Source organism: Calliopsis andreniformis, unplaced genomic scaffold, assembly GCF_051401765.1.
Source record: "Calliopsis andreniformis isolate RMS-2024a unplaced genomic scaffold, iyCalAndr_principal scaffold0048, whole genome shotgun sequence".
Classification (NCBI taxonomy): domain Eukaryota; kingdom Metazoa; phylum Arthropoda; class Insecta; order Hymenoptera; family Andrenidae; genus Calliopsis; species Calliopsis andreniformis.
In genome coordinates this window covers 2,998,793-3,022,843 of record NW_027480457.1, presented here as the reverse complement: position 1 = coordinate 3,022,843, position 24,051 = coordinate 2,998,793, and the positions used below count along the sequence as shown (strand labels likewise).

Genomic DNA, 24,051 nt, shown 5'->3' with positions numbered 1-24,051 from the left:
TTACTAAAAAAAATACGTACTTGCAATTAGATACATACGCAATTTCAGGCTACATAACATAACAATTATTTATTTTTTCTATTACAGATAAAAAAAAATGAAACAAGAAATAAAGTACTATAAGTACGGAAGAGGCACGAGAGGCGGAAGAGAGAGAGAGAGAGGGTCGAAAAATGTTACAATTATAAATAGTTAATAATAGATAATAAATAGTAAATAGATTTATAATAACTAAATTAATTTTTATGTTGATGCTTTAACCCTTTACAATCGGTGCCGCCACAGTAGCTGCATTTCCAGAGCATCGTAGAAGCCGGCGTTGACGACATAATAGATAAGCTGTAACATATTTTGTATTTTTTAATATCAATATATTTGCTGAAAAATAACTCCGAAGAGCTAAATTTACTCCGACTATCTGATACTCCCATCAGAGAAATTTGTCTATAGCAAAGTATTAAATATATCTGGCCAAATGGAAATATCGCACGTGGTTTGTGCTGTTTGTCGGCAACTTGGATAGTATTTGAAAAGCAAGAGAGTAAGGTTCACTTTACATTCGCGTTCTCTTTTGACTTTTCGAAGCTGTCCGAAATGGCCCGAAGCGCCGAGCTCATGTACATACATACACGCGACTCCTGACTAAGGTGGCGTATGTAGTAGAGGGGGAAATTTTCAGTACTCGCATCGCCAGTTTAGGTATCACAAATTCCGATTCCAGATCGATAGTCTTTCAAATTAGGAGCCGCCTGGTTCGCAAAAGCCCAACTAAACTTGTCACATTTTTTGCTCTGTTTTATTGATAACCCAGCCAAAAGCAATACTGTGGTATGATTTTACGGCCTGGAACTTTCGTCCTTATATGAGAACATTTTGAACTGGGAAAGGGTTTATCTGATAGAAAAAAGTACAACGCAGCGCAGTCAATTCGCGATTTCGTTCAAAACACTCTCTAAATTACATAAAAATGCTTAAATTTCTATAGCTGTCAATGGTAGCTTTTTGCTCTACTTTATAACACTCGTATTACTAAATATCAGCAGAATTTCGTTAAATCGCGAGTTGATTGCATTACTTTGAACTTTTTTTTTTGAATGAACCCATTCCCAGCTTAAAATCATCTCATATAAGAACAAAAAGTATCAGAGCGTAAACCTCTGTTTTTGTCTAATTTTGTCGGTAATGTCGCCGCTCTGATATATCTGATCGTACGCCCTTACTTCACAGCGCAATGTTGGGGAGTAAGTTTTTGAGTTTCATGTGGATGCGAACGTACGATTTGTATTAATGTTACCGGGGATATGCGCATGCGCACTTGGAAGTTACTAGGTTTCACTTTCATATTTTTATTTATAAAATTTGTTGTTTATTGATCTAATTGTTGCTTATTAAAGGTTGAACAATTAATTCTGAGCAAAGAGCAATTTTTGGTAGTTCTCCATAGATCGTTTTGTGCATTATTTTAGTAGTTTTGTGATATTGAATGATCGTTGCCAATCCAAAAAAGTCCCTAGACGCCCAGAAAGTTTTCTGAAAATATTTCGAAAACTGACGGTGAGCAATTAAAAGTGAACGATGAGCAATTATGGGCAATTAAAGACCAATTTTTTGACCTATGGTTTATTGAATTTGGTTACTAGTGTGAGCCAACTTCACATGCCATCTGTAAGGTATCACTGCGAATATAGCGACAGCTGAATTAGGAGCGAAATTTAAACACCAACTGATTTATTTCATTTCAGTCGTTTACAGTTTTCATTCTATCTCAGTAGTTCCAATGATATCAGAATATGATATATGTTATGAGAAGAAATGAGATTAGAGAAGAATGTTAGTTATCATTTTTCTTGTTTTTTAAATGTGACTGTGAGAGTTCGTTTTACTTTCGTAAGTTTTTGTTATGACAGGTATTATAATATTTAACATTTTATATTTACCGTAAAAATTATGAATCTCGTGTAATATATATGTTTACATATGAAATAAAACTATAAAATAAAAGTATAAATGTATGAATGCAACAGGCTTTAATATCTATGTATTGTGTCACTTTTCGAGGTTAGGTTACAGTTAGTTCTTTGACAATACATTGGATGGTCATCAAGTAAATAAGTAACAATGTAACCTTTGAACAGTTTTATAAGGAATCATGTTTATAGTGCGTCAGTGTGTTCTTTTTAAAAGTTATTGAACAGTTGTACACCAGTAAATAAGTTGAAAGCATCATGGATCATATAGAGAATGAGGTAATTCTACAAATTTTGCAATAAATATAAACATTTTTTCCATAACGTATATATAGTCATTAAAAATTATAAAATATTGAACAATTATACTTAGTACAATAGTTTATTTAATTTTGTCATTGCAATGTCTTTCTGTATATTCTTTTATCATCATCTACACTCAGTTACTTTACGTTAACCACAACAATTAATCCTTGATAAGTAATTATGTTAAGCTAACTAACCATTAACCTTACTGTTTCATTAATATATAAATATCTATTGTTTAGACCAATATAATTATGTAAATAAAGTTTTTAATAGTGGCAGATATTTGCTTTTTTTTAAAAATATTTATATTATATTTTAAAATTAAATATGCAATGTGTAATTTAACACTTTATTGATTTGAAGTATAGTAATATTAGAATAAAGTATATTTGCGATGGGTGAACAAAGTATTAATATCTTTATTAATTATAAAGTAAGTATATGTCACATTTGTTAATTATTATTTTTTGATTATAGATAAAGTGTAACTTCTTTGTTTTGAGTATATAATTTTCAAGAATAATGAAAATTGAAATAAATGATTCTGCTACTTGTTTATGAAATAATCTTTATTTACTAATTTATTATTATTTTATCAAAGAATTATTAACTGCGTTGTACAATCAAAACTGTAATGCTATATAAAACGTTCTATTATGTAATGTGTTTTATTGATGTTAACATACGTAGGTATTGATATTTAATTGTTTGATACTATTATAATTATACAGGATGTAACATGTACATGTTTCAATATTTTAAGAGGTAATAGGGGATTTCAAATAGGTTGCAAAATGTTCCATAACATAGTGTCCAATCTGCTTACATTTTGCAGTAATAATACTTCAAAGTTAACATGTCTATACAGTAAACTACAAGTTGTAGGATTTTGTAATTTAGTAGCTACAGGAGGAACTAAGGAGGAACAGTAGAAGAAACACGTCTTAATACATTTTATCTTATCTCTTACGGTTTAATTTTTATAAAGCTGTAAAGATTGAAAAAAGATTGAACATCTGTAATACACACATCATGTAGTGTAAACCAAAAGCCTGCTAGCTGTCAATTGTTCAAGATTAGCCTAGTAATCAACAGAGCAGGGACGATTTAGGAATCCAATAGGAATCTCATTCACGAACTTCTGTCTACGAGGGTCTTAACACATGTTCAGGACATCCTGAAACAAACACAACATTCTTAAGCAACCGAATTCTCTAAGTTAACGGACTCTTTCAGTGTGCTTGTCTTACTAATATGCACAAATTACTCTTGGTTTCAGAACATAGTGCTAACTTTAAGACATTATTACTGCAACATTACTGCATTATTACACTATATTATAGGATACTTAGTGATCCATTTGGGGCATCCTACCACCCTTTAAAATATTGAAACGTGTATATGTTACACTCTGTATATATATATAACAAAAAACAGCTTATAAAAGTACAAGAAGCCACACCAAATATATGCATTTTCTTGAAAAAAGTACCCTACAAAAACCAATTTCCCACAAAGCAGCAATACTTTGAAAAAATCAATGTAAGGTATTAGGGAAAACACATTGATTGAAATCATTGGAAAACGCCAAGTGCTGTAATTTAAACGTTGCTAATGTTGTAGTCCCAACAAACATCACTTTTAATCTTATTTCTGCTGCTACAGTGTCTCCCATTAAAAATATTTTTGACACTACTTGCACATTTTATGACAAAAAATGAACTTACAAAAATCATTGTTTATGCTACAGTTAGTAGCTTACATGACTAAAAAATACTTGGTGGGCCCTTTTATAAAGAAGTTCAGTCATAGTAATGACAACACATTCCTCTTGTAACAGTAATGACAGTCAGGAGTGACAAATTTCTTCTTCACCATGGGTCGCTTTCCTACGGTCTACGGATAACGAATGGTCCCACGGGTCGTCCATCGTCACCCCTGTGCGATCTATCGCATTGACATTTGCATTCTCGATGCATACATAAAGCATCTATAACCGGTTAATATAAACTTAAAGACAACCACAAAAGCACATAAAATATCTCTTTGTTTATATCTATAATAGTCTGATTTGTATAAAATATTAAAAGTGTCTACTTCTTCTGTAGTAACTATGTATTTATAACAATTGAATTTCTTTACAAAAGGGCCCACCAAGTATTTTTAGTCAAGTAAGCTACTAACTGTAGCATAAGCAATGATTTTTGTAAGTTCATTTCTTGTCATAAAAATGGAGGCGTACTTCATAGGGTGAAGTGTAAGTAGCGTCAAAAATATTTCTAACGGGAAACATACTGTAGCAGCAGAAATAAGATTAAAAGTGATACTTGTTGGGATTACAACATTGGCGATGTTTTGGTAGAAAATTAAATTATTGCGCCTGGCGTTTCCCAATCATTTCAATGCATTTGTTCGCCCTAATACCTTAAATTGGTTTTTTCAAATGATTGACGCTTTGTGGGAGATTGGTTTCTGTAGAGTAGATTTTTCAAGGGGATGTATATACTTGTGCTTTTCTTTACCTTTTGAAGGTTCTTTCAGTAGATTTTACGCCTTTTTGCGACATTGAATAAAGATTTAATTATTGTTAATCAAGCTGATTTTAACCTAAAAGAGAAATGCTGTGCACTTTTTTGAATTAAAAGAACTCATTTAACAATGTAATGAATTGTTTAACGTGATTCATGAAGTCCCGTAATATATTCTTAAATGAGAAAATAATTCAATGAAGTTAGTCGTTAAAAGAACGAGAATTGCAGAGTTGCAAAGCACGCAGTTATCAATAGTTTAGTATTTTCGTGCGAAATATTTTTTCGAAATGGCTGCGAAATAAGTACATTTTTCATTTTCCTTATGTGTAAAGGGATAAAGTATTAATTTGTGTTAAAGTAATACATATATTGAAACACTAAAACTATACGGCTGTTACGGATGCATCTCATACGCACTATTTCCCAAGACTTTTCAATGAAGCTTTTATCTGGCAATGAAGAAACCTTTTAATCCTGCCTACTCGCTTATCGTACATAATAGCTGCACTGTAACCGTAATTCCGGGGAGTATGATACAACTTCCGAACTTTCTTATTTAGAACTTATTTAGAAAATTTTAGGCATCCCCACTCATTTTTCGGCCTATACAAACCCGTTGATTTTAACCATCGGTGGATGAGAATTAGATCATCACGTTCAGAGTTAATGTCGCGTTATATTCTCCAGAGTCGATTACATTGTGAGATCGGGCTAAAGTTCCCTTTCAAATCGGAGCAAACCTTATAGAATCCGCAAGTCGGCATAAATTCTATTCGGGCATTATTTTCAATCACTCTACGCCCGTATTGCCAATGCGTTAAAACCGAACATTAACTATTTGGTAATTTCTAAATATTCTTACACGTCACAAAAATTACACGACACAGCTGTAAACAAAAGATTTAGTTATAATATATTTTAGAGTTTAACTTTTGAAACTGAGTTAAAGATTGAACCCATATTCTAAACCCCAGAATCCTTAGTAATAATCGAACGTTCTCACACGAAATATAACTTTACTGCTCGAGTTACATTTCTATTCTATTGTTATTAAAAGTTAAGAGGCCAAATTAACAATCCTGCGGCTCCCTGATTTCGCATCAGGTTCGTTCGCAATTGATTCCACCATTCCTAAGGCTCCCTGATTTCGCATCAAGTTCGTCTTCACCGTCAATAATCCTAGCAGCCACCTGACTTCGCGTCAGGTTCGTCTGCGCACCTTATTAACAAACTGACTCCGTATTCCTGTGTGAAAATTACAGACACACTCACTGACCTCAAGCGTTGCACTCGATACCGGCTCGTAACACGGCAGGTTTTCAATGGAAAAGTGATTACTTATTTACATAAAGCAAAACATAATTTGTTTAATATTATTATTCTCTTTAAGCCTATACGCAAGTAGGAAGGAAAACGACTCTTATTTTGTATGGAGGCCCGTACAGGATAATTAATATCAATAGTACTGAAAATTGTTGGCAATATTATTGATCATTTTCAGTCGATATTAAAGAAATGTGAATTAAATATTGATGAAATTTTGATTTCTAAGACCCAGGCGTTGAGTAGTTGTAATCTGCCACACCAGGTACACTTCCCATAAAGTATGGTTGTACCTGTGCTTCTACGCGACAGACATTCGGGACATCTAGTCGTAGATAACATCACGATATCTTAGCAACAGGTGTACTGATTTTGATGAGACTAGGCTTAATCGAAAGATCGTACAAACATTATATTGCGATACTACCGTTGAATTTTAGATCTGAGTTACAGATCAAACGGTATTCACGATTTAAGGTATTTATACGCAAAACTCCAGTAAATATGTACGATTGTGTCGGCTACATGAAAAATATACATAACATAATCGGTGACATGAAAAATTGTTGCCTCTGTTATTGGTTATTAACTGTCCGAGTACATGCAGTTAGGAATACTGTATCGGAGTCATTTCTGACCCAAACGGCGACGAGTCAGAAATGACTCTGGTACCACATAGTGAAGGTTAAAGACTAAATGCCTCTGAGCGACTTAAAATTTTGATGTATATAACAATTTGGATGAACTTAGTTATCATGATAATAGTTACTCTCATATTCAACAAATCTTGTGTTTAACAAGTATGACAAATCTATTAGGCATCTCAGTACACTAAAATTATTTTAACGTCATATTAGCTTTGTTCAGTGTTTTGCGTGACTTAGTCACTAAAGAAGTGCATATTTTTACCACTCATAACCCAGAATAGAGATTTGTGTTAAGTCTGAGCTAGGTTTTTTTGAGTTGTGTTTATTTTACGAGGTTATACATTTAAAAGCACAATTCAGCCGTTGTACTCTTGAAATTATGAATTGTAGAGAAGAAATTATGATTTTGGTGGTTGGAAAAAGGAGAAAACGCTGCTGAAAATGTTGATTTCTATAATATCTTTAAAAAACTTCGAAGTCTGTAAGGTGACTCACATTCTTAATAATTCCTATATTTTATGATTAATTCTTGTTAAAGATAGATGAAGCGAAATGATGCAGGCGAAAATATAACGCGGTAGCAGGGTAGGATGGTGCTTTGTACTGGGCATAGTGGATACAGTATCGAAAGATTGCCGAATGATTGATGTGGAAAACAGCAGATTATGGCGACGGTGTTATTGAAGAAATAACATTCACGCAATGTTATGCTTAATGGATGCATTTAAACGATATTATGGTTTTAGGTAATAAAGAAAATTATGAATATAATTTATATATACCTTAATTTTAATCTGTCTTGTTAAAACGGCAGATTATGAACGGTAAAAACATTTCTTTACAAACTGAGCCTCATGTGACACCGAACAAAGTCAATATAGCGTTGAAATAAGCCGTATGAACATTTAAAGGCGTATAACTATTGATATTATGTATACCTAGAGTTAAAATTGATATCTTTGAACTCGTTAAATACTACTAATAGGTACAAAAAGGAGTCAAAAATGCATGGTCACTCAAGGCCAAGTTTAATCCAGATGACTTCTTGCTTGGGAGTATAATTAAAAATTCAGACTCATATTATGAGATCTCAGTAACAGATACACTGATTTTTATGAGACTCGTAAGATCTTACCAACATTGTATGTAGGGATTGCAGTCCCGCGGGATTCGTGCGGGAACATCTTCAATCCCGCGGGATCGCGTGAGATCCCGCAATAATCAAGGATTTGGTTGTTAGTTCAATTAGGTGTATGCAAAAGCTTTAATTTTTGTTTAGTGTTCTTGTATTTATATGTTAGCATCAGTATATTTTTTCTATCAATATCAGGGATAGACGGCTTTGGGTCGTCCCGTAGTAAAGGATTTTATAACTGGGACCTAGGCTATTAGAGGCTATAAACAGAGCTGTGTAAGATTAATCGGTCCTACTGGCACTCGATGGCTGATGACCACGTTGGATCTCTCGGCTGTTGAGTGTCGAGGAATTGATTGTTTATGTTTGAAAAGAGTTTGAAAATGGCAAGCGGTCCGACGCTGTTGCTGAACATTAAGGATATTGTTCCGAAGGATCTGGCCACGGAGTGGGGAAGGTTTTTGTCTTTTGCTGAGAGGACTGTGATGAACCCCACGGCACTTACCCCAGAACCGCAGCACAATTATCATCGTTAATTCTAACACGTGACTCAATCTAACATATACATAATATAGGTATAATAAATAAAAATTCGAAATAGTTTTCCTAATTTTATATAACTCATAGAATAAAAAAAACATTATATTAAAGTAATTATACATGATGTCAACAAAAGTAATCCTATTTAAAAAAGTTTGAGGAAAGACTAAAGCTTTCACATACACCGTATATGCGTATATCCGTAATAAAAACAAACTTTATTTATGGTATAATTATTTTTAATTATAAACCTCAAGATCAACTTAATAAAAGCAAAGTTTGAATGTAAATTTAACTTAAAATAGCTTCTTCTTTAAAAAAAAACATTGTAAGTTTTTATTTTATAATATAAATTATTGAAGATTAAAGAAATAACTATGAATAAAGTGCAACAAAATCTCTTTCTTATTGTACTTTCAACTAAAATATATAAACATTTTGCCTTTATAATGAAATTAAAATCATAATTTACTAATTATTCTTAGTTATTAACATTTTTCAGTCTTCTGTTTTCAAATACACTAATAAATATTTAGCTGGAATAAAATATTCAAATAGTGAGACGAAATTTTAGTTTTAAAAATTTTGAAAATATTATGTTAAAAAACTAAGACTATCAATCGTTTCATCTCTCAACCTACTTCTCAAGTCATTAAAAATATATCCTGCGGCAGAAAAGGCTCGTTCAGCTTCTACACTTGTTGGGGCGATAGTTAATAGATATTTGTAAGCCATGCGTAAATGTTTTCCTTTTATACCATCACTTTCGAAAACACTCATTTCTTTCTTTAAAATTTTCTCAATATCTTCTGACAAACCCTTTGATTTAATTACTTTAGAATAGTCATTTAGCAATTTGTATTCTAATTCTTCTTATAAGGACAAATTAGACTGTTGTTTGTCTTCCTGAATATCTTGGTTTTCCTCAGAACAGTTGGATGCATATACAGTATCAAATTTATTTGAACTGTAAATTTGATTTTGTAAATAAAGCAATATTCAACTTACATTAGTGCGACGTTGTCCTATTCTTTCACGTAATGCTGTGACTGAATTAGTGCTGAGCAAAGTAGATTGCTTATCAAATTTTTCGAGTATAAAGCGGAAAGTTGTTTCTGCAGTGATCAGAGTTGATTCTCTTCTACATATTACTTCGAGACCCACCTTAACTGGTTCTAGACAAATTTTTAGGTCATTTATTTTTGACCATTCTTCATAGGAGAAATATATTTTTGATTCTATGTCAATTAACGCTTTACTTATGCACAATCTTAAGTTGTAAATGTGTTCCAACATATTAAATAAACTACTCCAACGAGTCTTACAATCTAATATTAATTCTAATCCTTTGCCATGTTCTTCCTCTATATGTTTTTGCAAATAAATGTCATTTTTTGTCGGCGACTTTTTAAAAATCTTTACAGTTTTTCTTACTTTTGCAATAAAACCTGAATAGTTTGAAGCTACTTCTACGAAGGGAAACCTCGATGTTACTAATAATCTACTTTCTTCATTCTCTCTGTCGGCAGTTATATTAAAATGCATGTCTTCTGACGATTGTTTCTCCAATCTTTTCTTATATAAAACATCAACAATGGCAAGTTGTATGCCCCGTGCATAACAAAGTTGTTGATAGTAAGGTACAAGCTTACTAACTTTCACCATCGTACTCTCTCTATCAGCCGTTATGCCAATAATGTCATTCTTAATGTTGAGATTCAAGCTTCGTAGACGTTTATCAATTAAGTTGGTGCAATACTCTACCGTCCATGAACCATGGATTCGAACTAAACCAAGATTAATGTGCTTTCTTGTATAATGCACATTTGTATTTAAATATCTATTATTCTTTCGAGATGTCCATTCATCTAATGTTAATGAAAATTTTTGGTCCTGTTCTTGAAGTTTCTTCAATTTATTTATTGTATCTGTTTTCACAGAATCAGAGAATGTATTGATTATTGATTTTATTGTGTTAGGAGAAGTTGAAAGTTTAAAACCATTTTTTAAAAATAAATTTCTTAAATTGATATATTTGCAAAAACATTAAAACTAAAACCATCCTTAGCAATCATTCGGGATATCATTTTCTCCATGGAATTTTCTTTAATGAAAAAATTGTCAATGGTTTTAGCCTTTTTCTTTGGTATTATTACTTAACTGTTACAGCAGTTTTTGATATTGGTGCCTGCGATTGTAAATTCAAATCTATACAATGTTTGCTTTTTAAGTGTATCACCAATCCTTTTCTTGATCGTTAACTTAATTTTAAGATAGAAGAACACTTTAAACATTTAGCACTTTCTCCAGTATCATTTTTCACAAAATAGTCCCATAGAGTTTTGGTAGCGCTTCCTTTCTCACTATCGCGCATTGTTTCCTTATTGGATGACATATTTTTTACACTGGTAATACTTATTGAAATAATACGTAGAATAATCAAATAAATCAGTATTCTAACAGGATGAAACACGCACACATAAAGATGCCAACGGAAAAAGTGAGGAGAGCAGAATCGTGAAACAAAATAATATCGCGCTCGCCATTTGCTACCGCCTTCCAACGAAGTCTCACGGATCGCGATTATCAATTACCACGCGTCGCGCCTTGAAGACAACGGCAGAGGCAGAGACTTGGATCGCGTCCACTACGCGCGATGATTCAAGCTTCTGCCGTTGTTTCCGAAATGCGGCGTGTGATATCGTGCTTCATTGGGTTCTGGCCTTAGATTGTTGCACACATTCGTCGTGCGTATCGTTATTCGCATAGTTTTACATACAATCCCGCATACCTTGTGGGATCCTGTAGTTCTTATTTAATATACGTACGGGAGCAAAAAATGATGCGGATCCTGGGGGATTGCGGAATCCCATTTTGCGGGATTGCAATCCCTAATTATATGGGATAATATCATTGAATTTTAGATCTGAGCGACGGATGCAATGGTACACGCGATTAAAGCTTTTCATGTGCAAAATTCTGAACAATGTGTACGGTAGTGCCTGCTACACCTTGCATATACTTGGCGCATCAAATCTGCATTAGATAATGTAACAGTTCATTAGGTTATAGTATTTTTTAGAACCATTAATACGAAGGCTATTATGCAGAGGAATACACATTGTATTCGTACGTTGAATTTTTTTTATTTCAATTTTTTAGTTTTCAATTTCAATTTGTTCAATTAAATTCTGGTAAAGTTCTAGAAAAGTTACCTTCTCACTCTTTCCGAAGATTTTTAAATACATATGTTTTAGAAATAAATATTTTAAACAATTTTTTTTCTGTACATATACTTGGAGATAGACCTTAGTTTTCGAGATGTGTATATTGGAAAATATTTCTAACATAATGCATTTAATGTTTTTCATTTCTGTCAGTCTTTATTATTGTAACTTTGATCATTGAAATTTTGGATACAGAAGAGATGTTTTATACTTTATTTTCACATTCCGTGGATATGTAGAAGCCTAAGGAATTTAAACTCGATATGGTCTACAGTTAGGTTTAAGTTAAAGTGAAACTAAGTGTTATATTTACAAATACCTTTTGATAATAACTTTTTAACAAACAATGAATGACAGTTATAATTTTTGAAGAATAAATCAGGAGAGTAACCTTGACAATATATGTCAAGGTCAATATCATTCAAGCTGACTGATCCGTTTTAAATTTGAATGGTATGGAATATATTTTTTCTAATATTTCGAAAATTAAGGCCAACTGCAAGGTAAATACGTATGTGTATAGGAAATTTTAGAATAATGACCTTAAGGGAGTACGATAGTCACGTGATTTTTCGAGATTGACAGGTCGGTATCTGCTGTTACAGTTTTCGTTATAGGAATAGTATTATCTACAAATATGTAGCTGTCTAATGAAAGCGAGATGGAATACTCTATTGTTCCAAATTAAAAATGTGACTTAGGGAATTTCCCCGTCCACTACATGCATTACTATACCAGCCACGTGTACGTGAGCTCGGCATTTTGGACAGTTGCGAAAAATCGAGAGAGAAGGCAGATGTAACTCTTACTCTTTCGCTCTTGAAACGTTGAGATTCGACTGTTTAAGTTGCTGGCAAGCGACACGAGCCAGGCACAATCTTTTCATTTGCCCAAATACTTTTTTTTTTTACTTTTAAAAGGGGACAGCGGCGGATCCAATCTTCAAGAGCCTCGAGGCGTTCCAAATTTTTGGAGCCTCATTAAAATAAAGAAATTCTGTAGAATATGTATTGTTTTATTTTTATGCAAAATTAAATACACATAAAATTAAGAATGTTTAAATCAAGCATTTGAAAAGACATCTGTTTCACATTTATCGCGATAATAATGTCGTTATATAATCCACACTCTTATGGGTCTTGAGGTAACTACTTAGTGCCTGTACGTAAATCCGCTACTTAGATGATCTCCAGAGATTTTTATTATGTGTATTTTTTATGAACAATTAAACCAAGTCTGTACACATACACTTAGAAACTAATAATATTCCTAAGGAAGGCTGTTGGGTAGCTGTGAACGATGATTTCTGCCTATCAAGAAAGTGATAGATCCTACGTTCGATACCCAGTATAGAAAGAACTTTTCTGTTTTTTTTTTTTTTGTTTGTTAAATATTTAAATTGTACGTAATATTATTTCACAAAAACTCAATTTTTGTATACAAATTTTCATTCATAAATACATATCTAATAAATAAATATGTTTGAACGTTCTCTATAAATACATGTACATGTATACTGTACGTATACTGTACGTGTTACGTACGGAGAATATTTTCCGTCTCCTCTCCCAAATATTCAAGTTTCTGCCTGTTAAGAGAAAACGCCCTAGCACTTTCGTTTTTTTCGTTATCTTAATGTAAGCGCGACTCCGAGCAGCTGGGTAGCAACCACGACGCTGTACCAACCGTGAGAAATTTCCTTATATGGAAATTTCTAACGAACCCCCACTCATTTTTCGGCCTATATAAACTCAGAGATTTTAGCCCTAACGGGTTCAGAACAGTACCGTCACGTTGATAGTCAAGTTCGTCAGAGTTGGTTGCTATCCAGTTAGATCGGGCTAAAGTTCCCTTTCGAGTCTACAGTTAACCTCATAGAATCCGCGTGTCGGCATAAATTCTATCTGGCAATTCCTACGACCACTCTGTAAGTCCCCGCATCGCCAGTGCATTAACACCGTGCATTAATATCATACACTTTACGCGACAACACTACACTGTACACTTGTACGTAAAGACTGATTTAGAATATATTTAAGTATTCATTGTAATTTTGCGTAGATTGCTTACAAACCTATAACTACCTTAAGCGATCCCATTCGAAGTTGACAGATCCACCACGATACAGCTTAACCGCTCAAGTTGTATCAATTAATAATTTAAAAAGTTACGAGGATCACTAACATCTCCTGCGGCTCTCTGATCTTACATCAGTTTCGTCCGCTTACCCTTACTTCCAAAGAAACTGCATTCAACCTAGTGGCTGCTCGATTTATTCGAGTTCGTCCACGAAAGCTAACCTATCATGTAGCTAACTGATTTTTACATCAGTTTCGTCTACTTCCTACAGTTACCTGATACCAGGTTCGTCTGTACATTATCCAACTTCCTTACAGCACCCTGATTTCGCATCAGGCTCGTCTGTTCGAATTCGCCAACCTCCTTAACAGCACCTCAATTTAATTTGAGTTCGTCTGTAAAACTGATCCTAGTGACTCCCTGATTTCGCATCAGGTACGTTCACAAACTCACTCTCCTGCGGCTCACTGATCATCGATCAGTTTCGTCCGCAAGCACACCTATCCTCAGAGGCTACCTGATTTTACATCAGGTCCGTCCTCGTCTACAATAATCCTAACGGCTCACTGATCTCGCATCAGTTTCGTCCGTGTACCAACCAACACATCAACCACTATATTCTTTGGAAATATACCTATCCTCGACGGTAACTCGCGCTGCTCGCCTCCCGTCTCGTAATATACGTAAACATGTACATGTATTTATAGAGAATTAAAATAACGTGCCTGACAATGTGGCCAACCGCTGCACAGTGGGACGAAACGCTGGAAACGCGATCTAAAATTCTTACGTACGTATTTCATTGTTTATCATTATTCTAGGTGTTTTCCGGGTCGTAGAATGCAATTCTGGGGTCAAAAATTTGATTACACTAAAATTGAGCCCTATAGGTGGGGGGAAAAGTCGATTAAATAATTTTATATTTTATTTAATAGTATTATCTGATTCGTTAAGATTGCTTGAAATTGGATACAGTATCAAAATTAGGGAAAAGAACATAGTTAGCCTTTTAATTAAAAAAAAACGCACTGAGCGCGTGAAGACCAAGAAGTTAATAATTTCGAAAAATTTGTTGTTTAAATATTTAAAAAGTTTTCATTCATCTATGACATGTAATAACACACTTATATGACATGTTTTAATTACATAAATATTCGTAAATAACCGAAATATACGAAATTATATGATGGTCCTAATTAGTCGTATGTTACAATTTTCGGAATTGAAACGTATCTATGAGACTTATACCACTCGATAGTCTACAGTATAAAGAATGTAACTGCGAAAGCTGAACTTGCGCATCTTTGCGATTTCGTAGTTATTACCAATTATGTTAATTGCAATAGCGCGGAGCATGCAAGTATCGGTGACCAACTAGCAGGTAACGTACGTATATTTCTGAGCATACGAAGAAAAACTAATAAGTAATTAAATATACCAATGAACTTAAATATGGATCGGAGCTAATTATTAATCTATGAAATAAATCATCGTTTGTTTTTAAATGCGAAGTTTTCCTGGTATGATGCTCCCAGAATGGCCACACATCTTTATTTTTTGCCTCTCGGGCTTCCTCTGAAAGTTCCTCTATTGGGAATATTAAGTCCTCTATTACCTTACTTCCATGGATAAGGACTTTATGCACTGATACTGGCATATAGTACCAATTGTAAAGTGTAACATATCTTTCACAGATTTCCTTACACAGTTTGTCAAATTCTTCGGTTCGGATTTCGTATCCAGAATTAAGTGTTCTTAAAATTATGGCACATTTTTTAATTAATTCTTCGTCGATGTCAATTATTTCCGCTGATAATGATGGATTATCGAAAAATCTCCTTGCCGTATTTCCATCATTACTTGTGCCGAATCCAGGGACAGGAACATCGACAGTAAGTCCCATTTTAATGCGAAACCTTTGTTACACAATTTTTTTTATTTCATTAAATATGTCTTTATGGTTTTGTGTTACTTTCCAGGTCTTTAATTCTATCTTATACAAAATATGAAGGAACCATTTAAAGAAGCGTATGCACGCATGTAACACGAAAAGGCCAAATTTGTACATATCTACATTTTCAACTCTTTCACTTACTGCTGTAATATTGTTTAGTTGTGAACTTGTCGCATGGCAGAAGTAGCATTTCATACTTGAAGTGTTTGATAAGGCATTACAAACCTTTCCATCTACCATAGTTAAAAACAATGACTAATTTACAATTCCTAGTGTCGAATGAAATGAATTCAGATCATGAATTTGTTTTTGAATGTATTCCTCATTTTTTGTGATTTCAGTGGATTCATGTACCCACTGTATTCGCACAGGTCTGCAAAATCTTTTCGATAAGGGTCGGGGGTTCCTCCAAATTATACGACCTGTCACAAATTCGACTAATCGGAGAGGGACCATAGAAATAATAAACACACTGCTGCTGTATTCTAGCTGTGCATCTTGATATCGTTGCTTGTAAGAAGAATATAGGGAACTCCCGTTGAATCCTCATTTACAGTATAATGTAAGGGCATTTGTAACTTCCTCTCCTGAAATTGTTTTTACTATGCTCTCACAGGTTTGGTTCAATAATTCTTGTAATGGGACTTCACATTTACTTTTCGTTATCCTAATTCCTTTTTGGATAGTATTGTCGCTTGCACTACATAATTTTATAATAAGATGGACATAATTTGCTTCCATAAGAAATAGCAATAAACCTCAGACTACAATACGTTTTTTTAGTCAAATTATGAGATAATAAGACAGATAAAGCTTCTTCAGGAGTCATAGCAGTTGGCTTAATTCCGACATTTTTCGAAATTCTTAAAATTCGTTCAGATCTTGTTGGAGTTGTTCCTGTGCATTCTAAAAGTAAAGCTGCAGAAGCATTATCGCCTACCGCGCGCAATTTCATAGCAGTGGCATACAGTATGTCCCACGAAATCCTGGACAGTCGATTATTTGCTAACCTATTAAAGATACGAAAAAAGTTTTTATATGAAATTGAATGGCAAGAGGGGGCTGATTTATTGGCCGTAACAATTTTTTTTTATCATTATTGTTTACAGAGATATGAAAGTTAAGTTTGATTTTTTAAATGGGATTATGTATATATTTTTTTTTCAATAGATAGTACGTTTCAAGACGAATTCAGCAAACATTAATGTATATACCTTTTTTCAAATAGTTTTTAAGATATTACGCGTAAAAGTTTACTGATTTTCGGTGGAAGAAAATCTGCGAGACCAGGAAGCACAGTAGGGAGTCTCGACTCTCGACCACACTTAAGATGCTACGGGTTAACACGTTCGACGCGCGACTGGGTAGATCTATCGAGTTGAGCCCGTTTCCCCGGAGAAGTATTGACCCGGCGGTGCTGCCGCACGCTAGCATACAAACGGACAAAACTTTTTCGACCATTTTTTTACCCCCGCACGCAACGTGTTAAACCATGCCTCTTGAAACTGATACGAAGAGACTGTGGTAGGAACGGCAGGCTTAAATCTTCCACCGAAAATCAGTAAACTTTTACGCGTAATATCTTAAAAACTATTTGAAAAAAGGTGTATACATTAAGGTTTGCTGAATTCGTCTTGAAACGTACTATCTATTGATCAAAAAAAATATACATAATCCCATTTAAAAAATCAAACTTAACTTTCATATCTCTGTAAACAATAATGATAAAAAAAAATTGTTACGGCCAATAAATCAGCCCCCTCTTGCCATTCAATTTCATATAAAAACTTTTTTCGTATCTTTAATAGGTTAGCAAATAATCGACTGTCCAGGATTTCGTGGGACATACTGTATGTAGCTTCAACATTGGATGTTGAGTTGCGAAGATTTTCAGTTTTTCTTCGTTTGGTATGTTACATCCGGCCTTCACCTGGTCCCCTTTTCCGTTGTCAATAAGCGAGAAATGCTGACGCATTTCACAACATTGTTATGCGAGGAAGTATAACCGACACCGCCGAGCTGATGTAAGAAAATAACAGATAAGCGTTTTCCTTTTGGGTATTACGAAGAATGACCCAAAAGGAATATTATAAAGAGCAGGCGAGCCAATCGATCGACGGTCTTTTGTTGGAGTCATTTAGAGTCGTTAGAGTCCTGTAAATCAGGCTCAGTCACCCGGAGATCAGAGCGAATCTCTGACCATCGCCGCGACGCGAGAACTGTAACATCGTAACAGTGAGGGCGTAACGCGTAGCAACGGAATATCGCGTAAAGAGTCGAGGGGAATAGTTAAGAATTCCGCGCAGTTCGAATCCGCCATCTCTTGACCGCGTAGAGTGACTCCGCGAAGTACAAAGTAGAGAAGTGCGCAAGACGAAGGAACTAGCAACGCGAAGCAACCCCGAGCGACCAGCGACCGGCTACACAGGCGAGGTGGCGTCCGCAACTTTATACTCACAGACCTAAAAAGAAGGGGTTGGTATGTAAACAACGAACCACCAAATACATTTACAATTGTTAAACCCAAACAAGCGATACAGTTCACTTTCCATCCTCCCCTTCCCTTATTTATAAGAGAAAGTTTACTCAAGGTGTGCTTTAGCACTTTAAAAGAGCAAGAACCCCTAAGGTTGATCTCTGCCGCTCGAGATCACCACCGTCTAGTTAGGACGTAACAGGTAACTTCATTGCATTCCTCAAACTGTTTGCTTGGACGTCCCTTTTGCTGTGTTTCTCTCGCTTCATTTGATGAAGTTATCGGAGAATTTGAAAGAATTGAACTAGAATCAATTTCTTGCGAAAGCCAGACTTCATGTTTTTTTAAAAACCGATCATTTTTGCGATGGCACTAATTTCAAAATATAAAGTACGGAAAGAAGAAATTTTTTCTAATATGATCTTCGAATTTCCCTTCGTCATCAAGATGTCCACTTATACATAATGTTTCTTTCAAGAAGTTCATGCCGCGATTTTTCTTCTCTTTTTTATCACTATAATCCAACATCATCGTATGCAAAGTTGAACGTAGTATTTTTACTACACACATGATTAATTAAGTAATAACAACTAATAAGAGCACTAAATAACTTATCGCGGAAAGTAAAACTAGATAATTAAAAATATAACTAAGGTACGAAAACTCTAAATAAATAACAGAAATAATGAAACTAAACTAAATAACGTAAATAATAGACATTAAAGTAAAGAAAGATCTAAAGACTTCGTCGAGATTGCGTAAATTCAATTATGAAGATCGTCAGTTTTTCCGAAATATTGTATTTTTTACGTACACGTTTTGAAACATTCTGGGATTCTGGAAGCATCATACCAGGAAAACTTCGCATTTAAAAACAAACGATGATTTATTTCATAGACTAATAATTAGCTCCGATCTATATTTAAGTTCATTTGTGTAAAGCCACAAGAAGAAAGACATAGATGAAGATATTGCCAAGCTGATTATTTTATCATCATCTAATGAAACGGAGAATGACAGGGGCAACGGAACATACGCCTTAGAATAAAATGTAAGTTGACGCAAAAATTAATATATAATTTATCTGTATATTTGTGCATTGCCACATTTAATTACTTATTAGTTATTCTTCGTATGCTCAGAAATATGGGTACGTTACCTGCTAGTTGGTCACCGATACTTGTATGCTCCGCGCTATTGCAACTAACATAATTGATAATAACTACGAAATCGCAAAGATGCGCAAGTTCAGCTTTCGCAGTTACATTCTTTATACTGTAGACTATCGAGTGGTATAAGTCTCATAGATACGTTTCAATTCCGAAAATTGTAACATACAACTAATTAGGACCATCATATAATTTCGTATATTTCGGTTATTTACGAATATTTATGTAATTAAAACATGTCATATAAGTGTGTTATTACATGTCATAGATGAATGAAACTTTTTAAATATTTAAACAACAAATTTTTCGAAACTATTAACTTCTTGGTCTTCGCGCGCTCAGTGCGTTTTTTTTAATTAAAAGACTAACTATGTTATTTTCCCTAATTTTGATACTGTATCCAATTTCAAGCAACCTTAACGAATCAGATAATACTATTAAATAAAATATAAAATTATTTTATCGACTTTTCCCCCCACCTATAGGGCTCAATTTTAATGTAATCAAATTTTTGACCCCAGAATTGCATTCTACGACCCGAAAAACACCTAGAATAATGATAAACAATGAAATACGTACGTAAGAATTTTAGATCGCGTTTTCAGCGTTTTGTCCCACTGTGCGCTACGTCTAACGCACAGAACATATGAGAAAACAAATGCAGTAGATCATATACACATGAAAATGTACAGTAATATTACGCAACCAGGCCCGAGCGCGGCTTTCGTCCGTGACTGTAGTCGATTCGGCTTCCTTTGCTCTCGGTTTCCGAGATAATTGGTACACGACCGGAGAAGTAAAAAAGAAGCTCTCGTTCGACCGTCGATGCCCGAGCACGATGCCTGAAATCAATGACATCACAAGAGACAAGGATAGCATTAGGGATTAAGAATAAGAAAAACTGAAGTTTCTTATTTGCAAACGGATTTTCACGCAAGTGTAACGTCCCTAAAACGATGCTACGTTGTCCATGGAAGAGCGGCTTTCCAATGGACGAAAAAAAAGCGAGGGTTCGTGTGGCGTGCGGTTAAGGAGTTGAAATCCAAGGCTTATACCCCTCTTAACAATAATTTATTCAATAATACTTATTCTAATCCTAACGTTAATACAACATTGATAACTATTCTAATCTGGTTAAATAAAATCATAAAATAATATGAGGTTATATTATGTGTGATTATATATATGTGAGGTTATATTGAACGTGATTATAATTATATCTATCAATTATCTCGATAACGCAAGGGTTATGCAAATACGATTAATATGTCGTACGAGATAAGTTATGTGATTATTTATATTATTCGCGGTAGAGGATCCTCTATACAAGGTGAAGTGTTTTGTGTGTGTGAGCGTCTGCAATAGATTTTGTCTCGTATGCCCAGGTCGCTGCCAAAATTATAGGTGGCTATAACCTCAGAGCGGTCTGAAGATTCCATGAAACATATAATCTTTGCCTTAATTGCCTATGCATCCGTAAGCCCTTCGTTGCTTTTCTACATCAGTCGCTACCCTGGAGAAAAGACTCTTCGAGAGCGGTCTTAGAAATGTGTCCGAATGACTTCTAGCGCTTGTTGGCAGGCGATTCGTCTGCTTCTGGCGAGCACGAACTCTATATTAAAGGAGCATCAATTACTATTTGCTAGAACGGTCGCTACCTCTAAAGGAGCGGTCTCGATCTCACTGGACGAGTATATCAGCTGCCTTCAAGATCTTCGTCTGTTCGGAACCCGATGCCAGGGAGAAGCGTGTCTCTTGCTGCTTTCGCAGCTCCTTATATGCCCGCTAGTCGGAGTTCACACATGCGTAATGTCTTACTTTCTAATGGCGGTCTTATTCTAATCGTGAATGAAATCGGACGATATACGTTGTGTTTATGTTAAAATATAATTGGAACTTATAATATATGATATAAAAATAAGGTACAAAAATATTAATTAGTATTAGGATAATAGAATACGCAGTAATATAATAATAAAGTATTAGAAAGATACAAGTATAGAGAGAGATGGTGATAGACAGAGAAAGATAGTAATAGATAGAGAGAGATAGTAATAGATAGAGTGAGGTAGAAATGGATAGAGTGAGAGAGAAGACCGTGGGTCGTTACACAAGTAACATCAATCGATTCCTTGTGCTCTCCTGATAAAAATGATATTAAATACGACATGATTCCGATTATTTATAACAAAGATACTTAATAACTTAATTTGTAGAAAGCTTACTCGCCCGTGCTTCGATTTATTATTTCACTAGATATCATTCATCCTTTTTACATATATAATACAAAATTATATATTATTTTACATATATAAGTAGATACTAATGAAATTCAAACGAATTTTAAATATTTCTAATCCAATGGTACTAACCTAGATTTAACTCAAAATATATATACATATACAGGGTGTAACAAAAATGTTGCAGTTCCTTAAAAGGGGTGATTTAGGGGGTGATTTGAAACAAGTTTTTCCTTAGCGAAAATGTAAGATGAGGCTTTGTTAACGAGTTATCAACGAAAAACACCGGCCAATGAGAGCACGAGTTTGCCACCCGAGCGACCGCGGTAGCGATGGGTATGCGCTGGGCGCTACGGTTGTACTCCGAACCAGAAAGTCGACATGCGTCGAAGGAAATAGCATTAGTATGAAAATATTTGCATAACGTATAAACGAAAAAGCAATGCAACAAAAAAAAATGAACGGAGAATTGGAGAATTAACGTTGAAGATAGAAACGTTGAAAGTAGTATGTGTTAGATTTAAAAAATAATAGTCACTAATGAATTAAATGCAATTCATCTGTAGTTTCTAAATCTGTGTCACTGGGTCACTGTACCGATCGTGGTCATCGACCGTCGAAATGCTTTATGGCAGGGTTTAATTTTTCCAAAGAAACTCTTTGGAAAAGAGTCTCAGACAATTTGATCAATTTCAAGGGAGAGTTTTCATAACTCTCCTGAAACTGACGAAAAATTGCAGCCCGTTTGGGATTGCTATTTATAAAAGATACTACACCCCGAAGTAATTCATCACATTCCGTAGAAAGTGTAGCACTTGCCGCCAAGACTACAGAATGACAAACACACGGCAGTGTAACGACATTAGAATTTTTCTCAAGTAGCTTTGACTTGAAAGAGGAATGTCTACCTGTCATAACGGACGCGTTGTCGCAGCTAAGGGCCGCGATGTTTCTAAGTGGAATTTGCTTTCTCAGCAATTGATTTTCAAAAGACTGGAAAATCTTTTCAGAGAGAAAATCTGCCAGATGAATTAGCTGCAACAATTCTGTCGGTATGGCCAAATGATGTTGCTCGATATATCTCACCGCTAATGGGAGCCACTTATCATTTGTGGAATCAGAGGTTTCAACCTCATAAACAGAAAATTTTGTATGTCATACACTGTCGACAATGCGTTCCGTTTCGCGAACGCATAATACGTTATTTATAATTTGCCCGCACTTTGTGCGATCAACTTTTATGCCCTCCAACACGTCGGGTTCTTTAGGTATATCTTGCATGAGCAGAAGAAAATCAGACGCGACCGATAATGCGATATTATGCTCGGCGATAAAGGCCGCGTATCTAATTTCAGCAATTTTAATTTTTTCGCCGAGCGTAAATGAAGAAGTACTTCTCTCAAAGTCGGTTTGGCTTTCTGATGTAGGATCTTCAATATTATTTAACATTTTCTGCATATTTTGAATATGCACGTGCCTAACTGAGTGCTTACATATTTCTGAAAGCCCACAATCGAAGATCTTCTTGCAGGCTTTACAGAAAAATTTCGACTCGTCTGAAGGAACTTCATCTAGCCAAACCTTAAAACTTTCGTCAACGTCATACCAATGACGCTGAAACCTCTTTTTGTATTTTTTAGCGAGTCCACTATCCATTATCACAAACACAGTTCCCTAACAGGTGATGTCCCTTTAAATCGAAACGCGATACGTTAAAATATGTCTAATACCCGCGATACTGATCCCACACAATAAACAAAATACAAAAGACAACACGCGATGAAACAACACTACATATACGCGGTGAAACAAAATTACACGTTTTGACGATTCGACAAATGCGCAACCAATAGGGTAACTGTACCAATTACTGCGGTATTATGTTTTGATCGTACTTTATTTTAATGTTTCGTCTAATTTATCATGAAATAATATGTGTAAGAATTTTATTGATGAATGATGTATTCTGGTTAAAAACAAAAAAAAAAAAAAAAATGGTGGCCCCCAAGACCTAATACAACACAAGAAAATATTAAAACATAAAATCAATGACATTTTGTAGGTATTACTGTTGGCGAAAAAGCGCCCTGTACCAATTACTGTGTACATAATACTGCGGATTTAAACTTTAAGATTTATAAGACTTTTAAGACTTTATTGGTTAAATATCAGTAACTTCTCTCTTCCAATCATACTTTCTATGCAACTTAATCCACTTTCTTCGTTATGTGTATGATTTAATGAAGTATTCTCTCCTTGACTAGATACTTTGGCCATTCTATCAAAAACTTTTTCATAGTCCACGGCATTTTCATTCAATGGACATAATCCACAGGCTTGAAACCCATTTTGCAAAACTTCTTCTATTTTCATATTGTCAAAAGTATATTTTAGAACATCTAGAAACTGGTACTTCTTTATATTTAAAAGGTTGATCTTCCTGCAGAACTCCAT

At 34.5% G+C, this 24,051-nt stretch overlaps 1 protein-coding gene across 1 annotated transcript in view; it reads left to right on the top strand.

Annotated features, from left to right (window-relative positions):
* The first annotated feature begins 2,113 nt into the window (after window positions 1–2,113).
* LOC143187524 (KICSTOR complex protein SZT2) overlaps window positions 2,114–24,051 on the top strand; it is a 155,056-nt gene continuing 133,118 nt past the window's right edge. Inside the window, exon 1 of the mRNA XM_076391738.1 lies at window positions 2,114–2,246. Coding sequence (XP_076247853.1) covers window positions 2,226–2,246 — 21 coding nt within the window. The 5' untranslated portion in view covers window positions 2,114–2,225. The remainder of the gene's footprint in view (window positions 2,247–24,051) is intronic.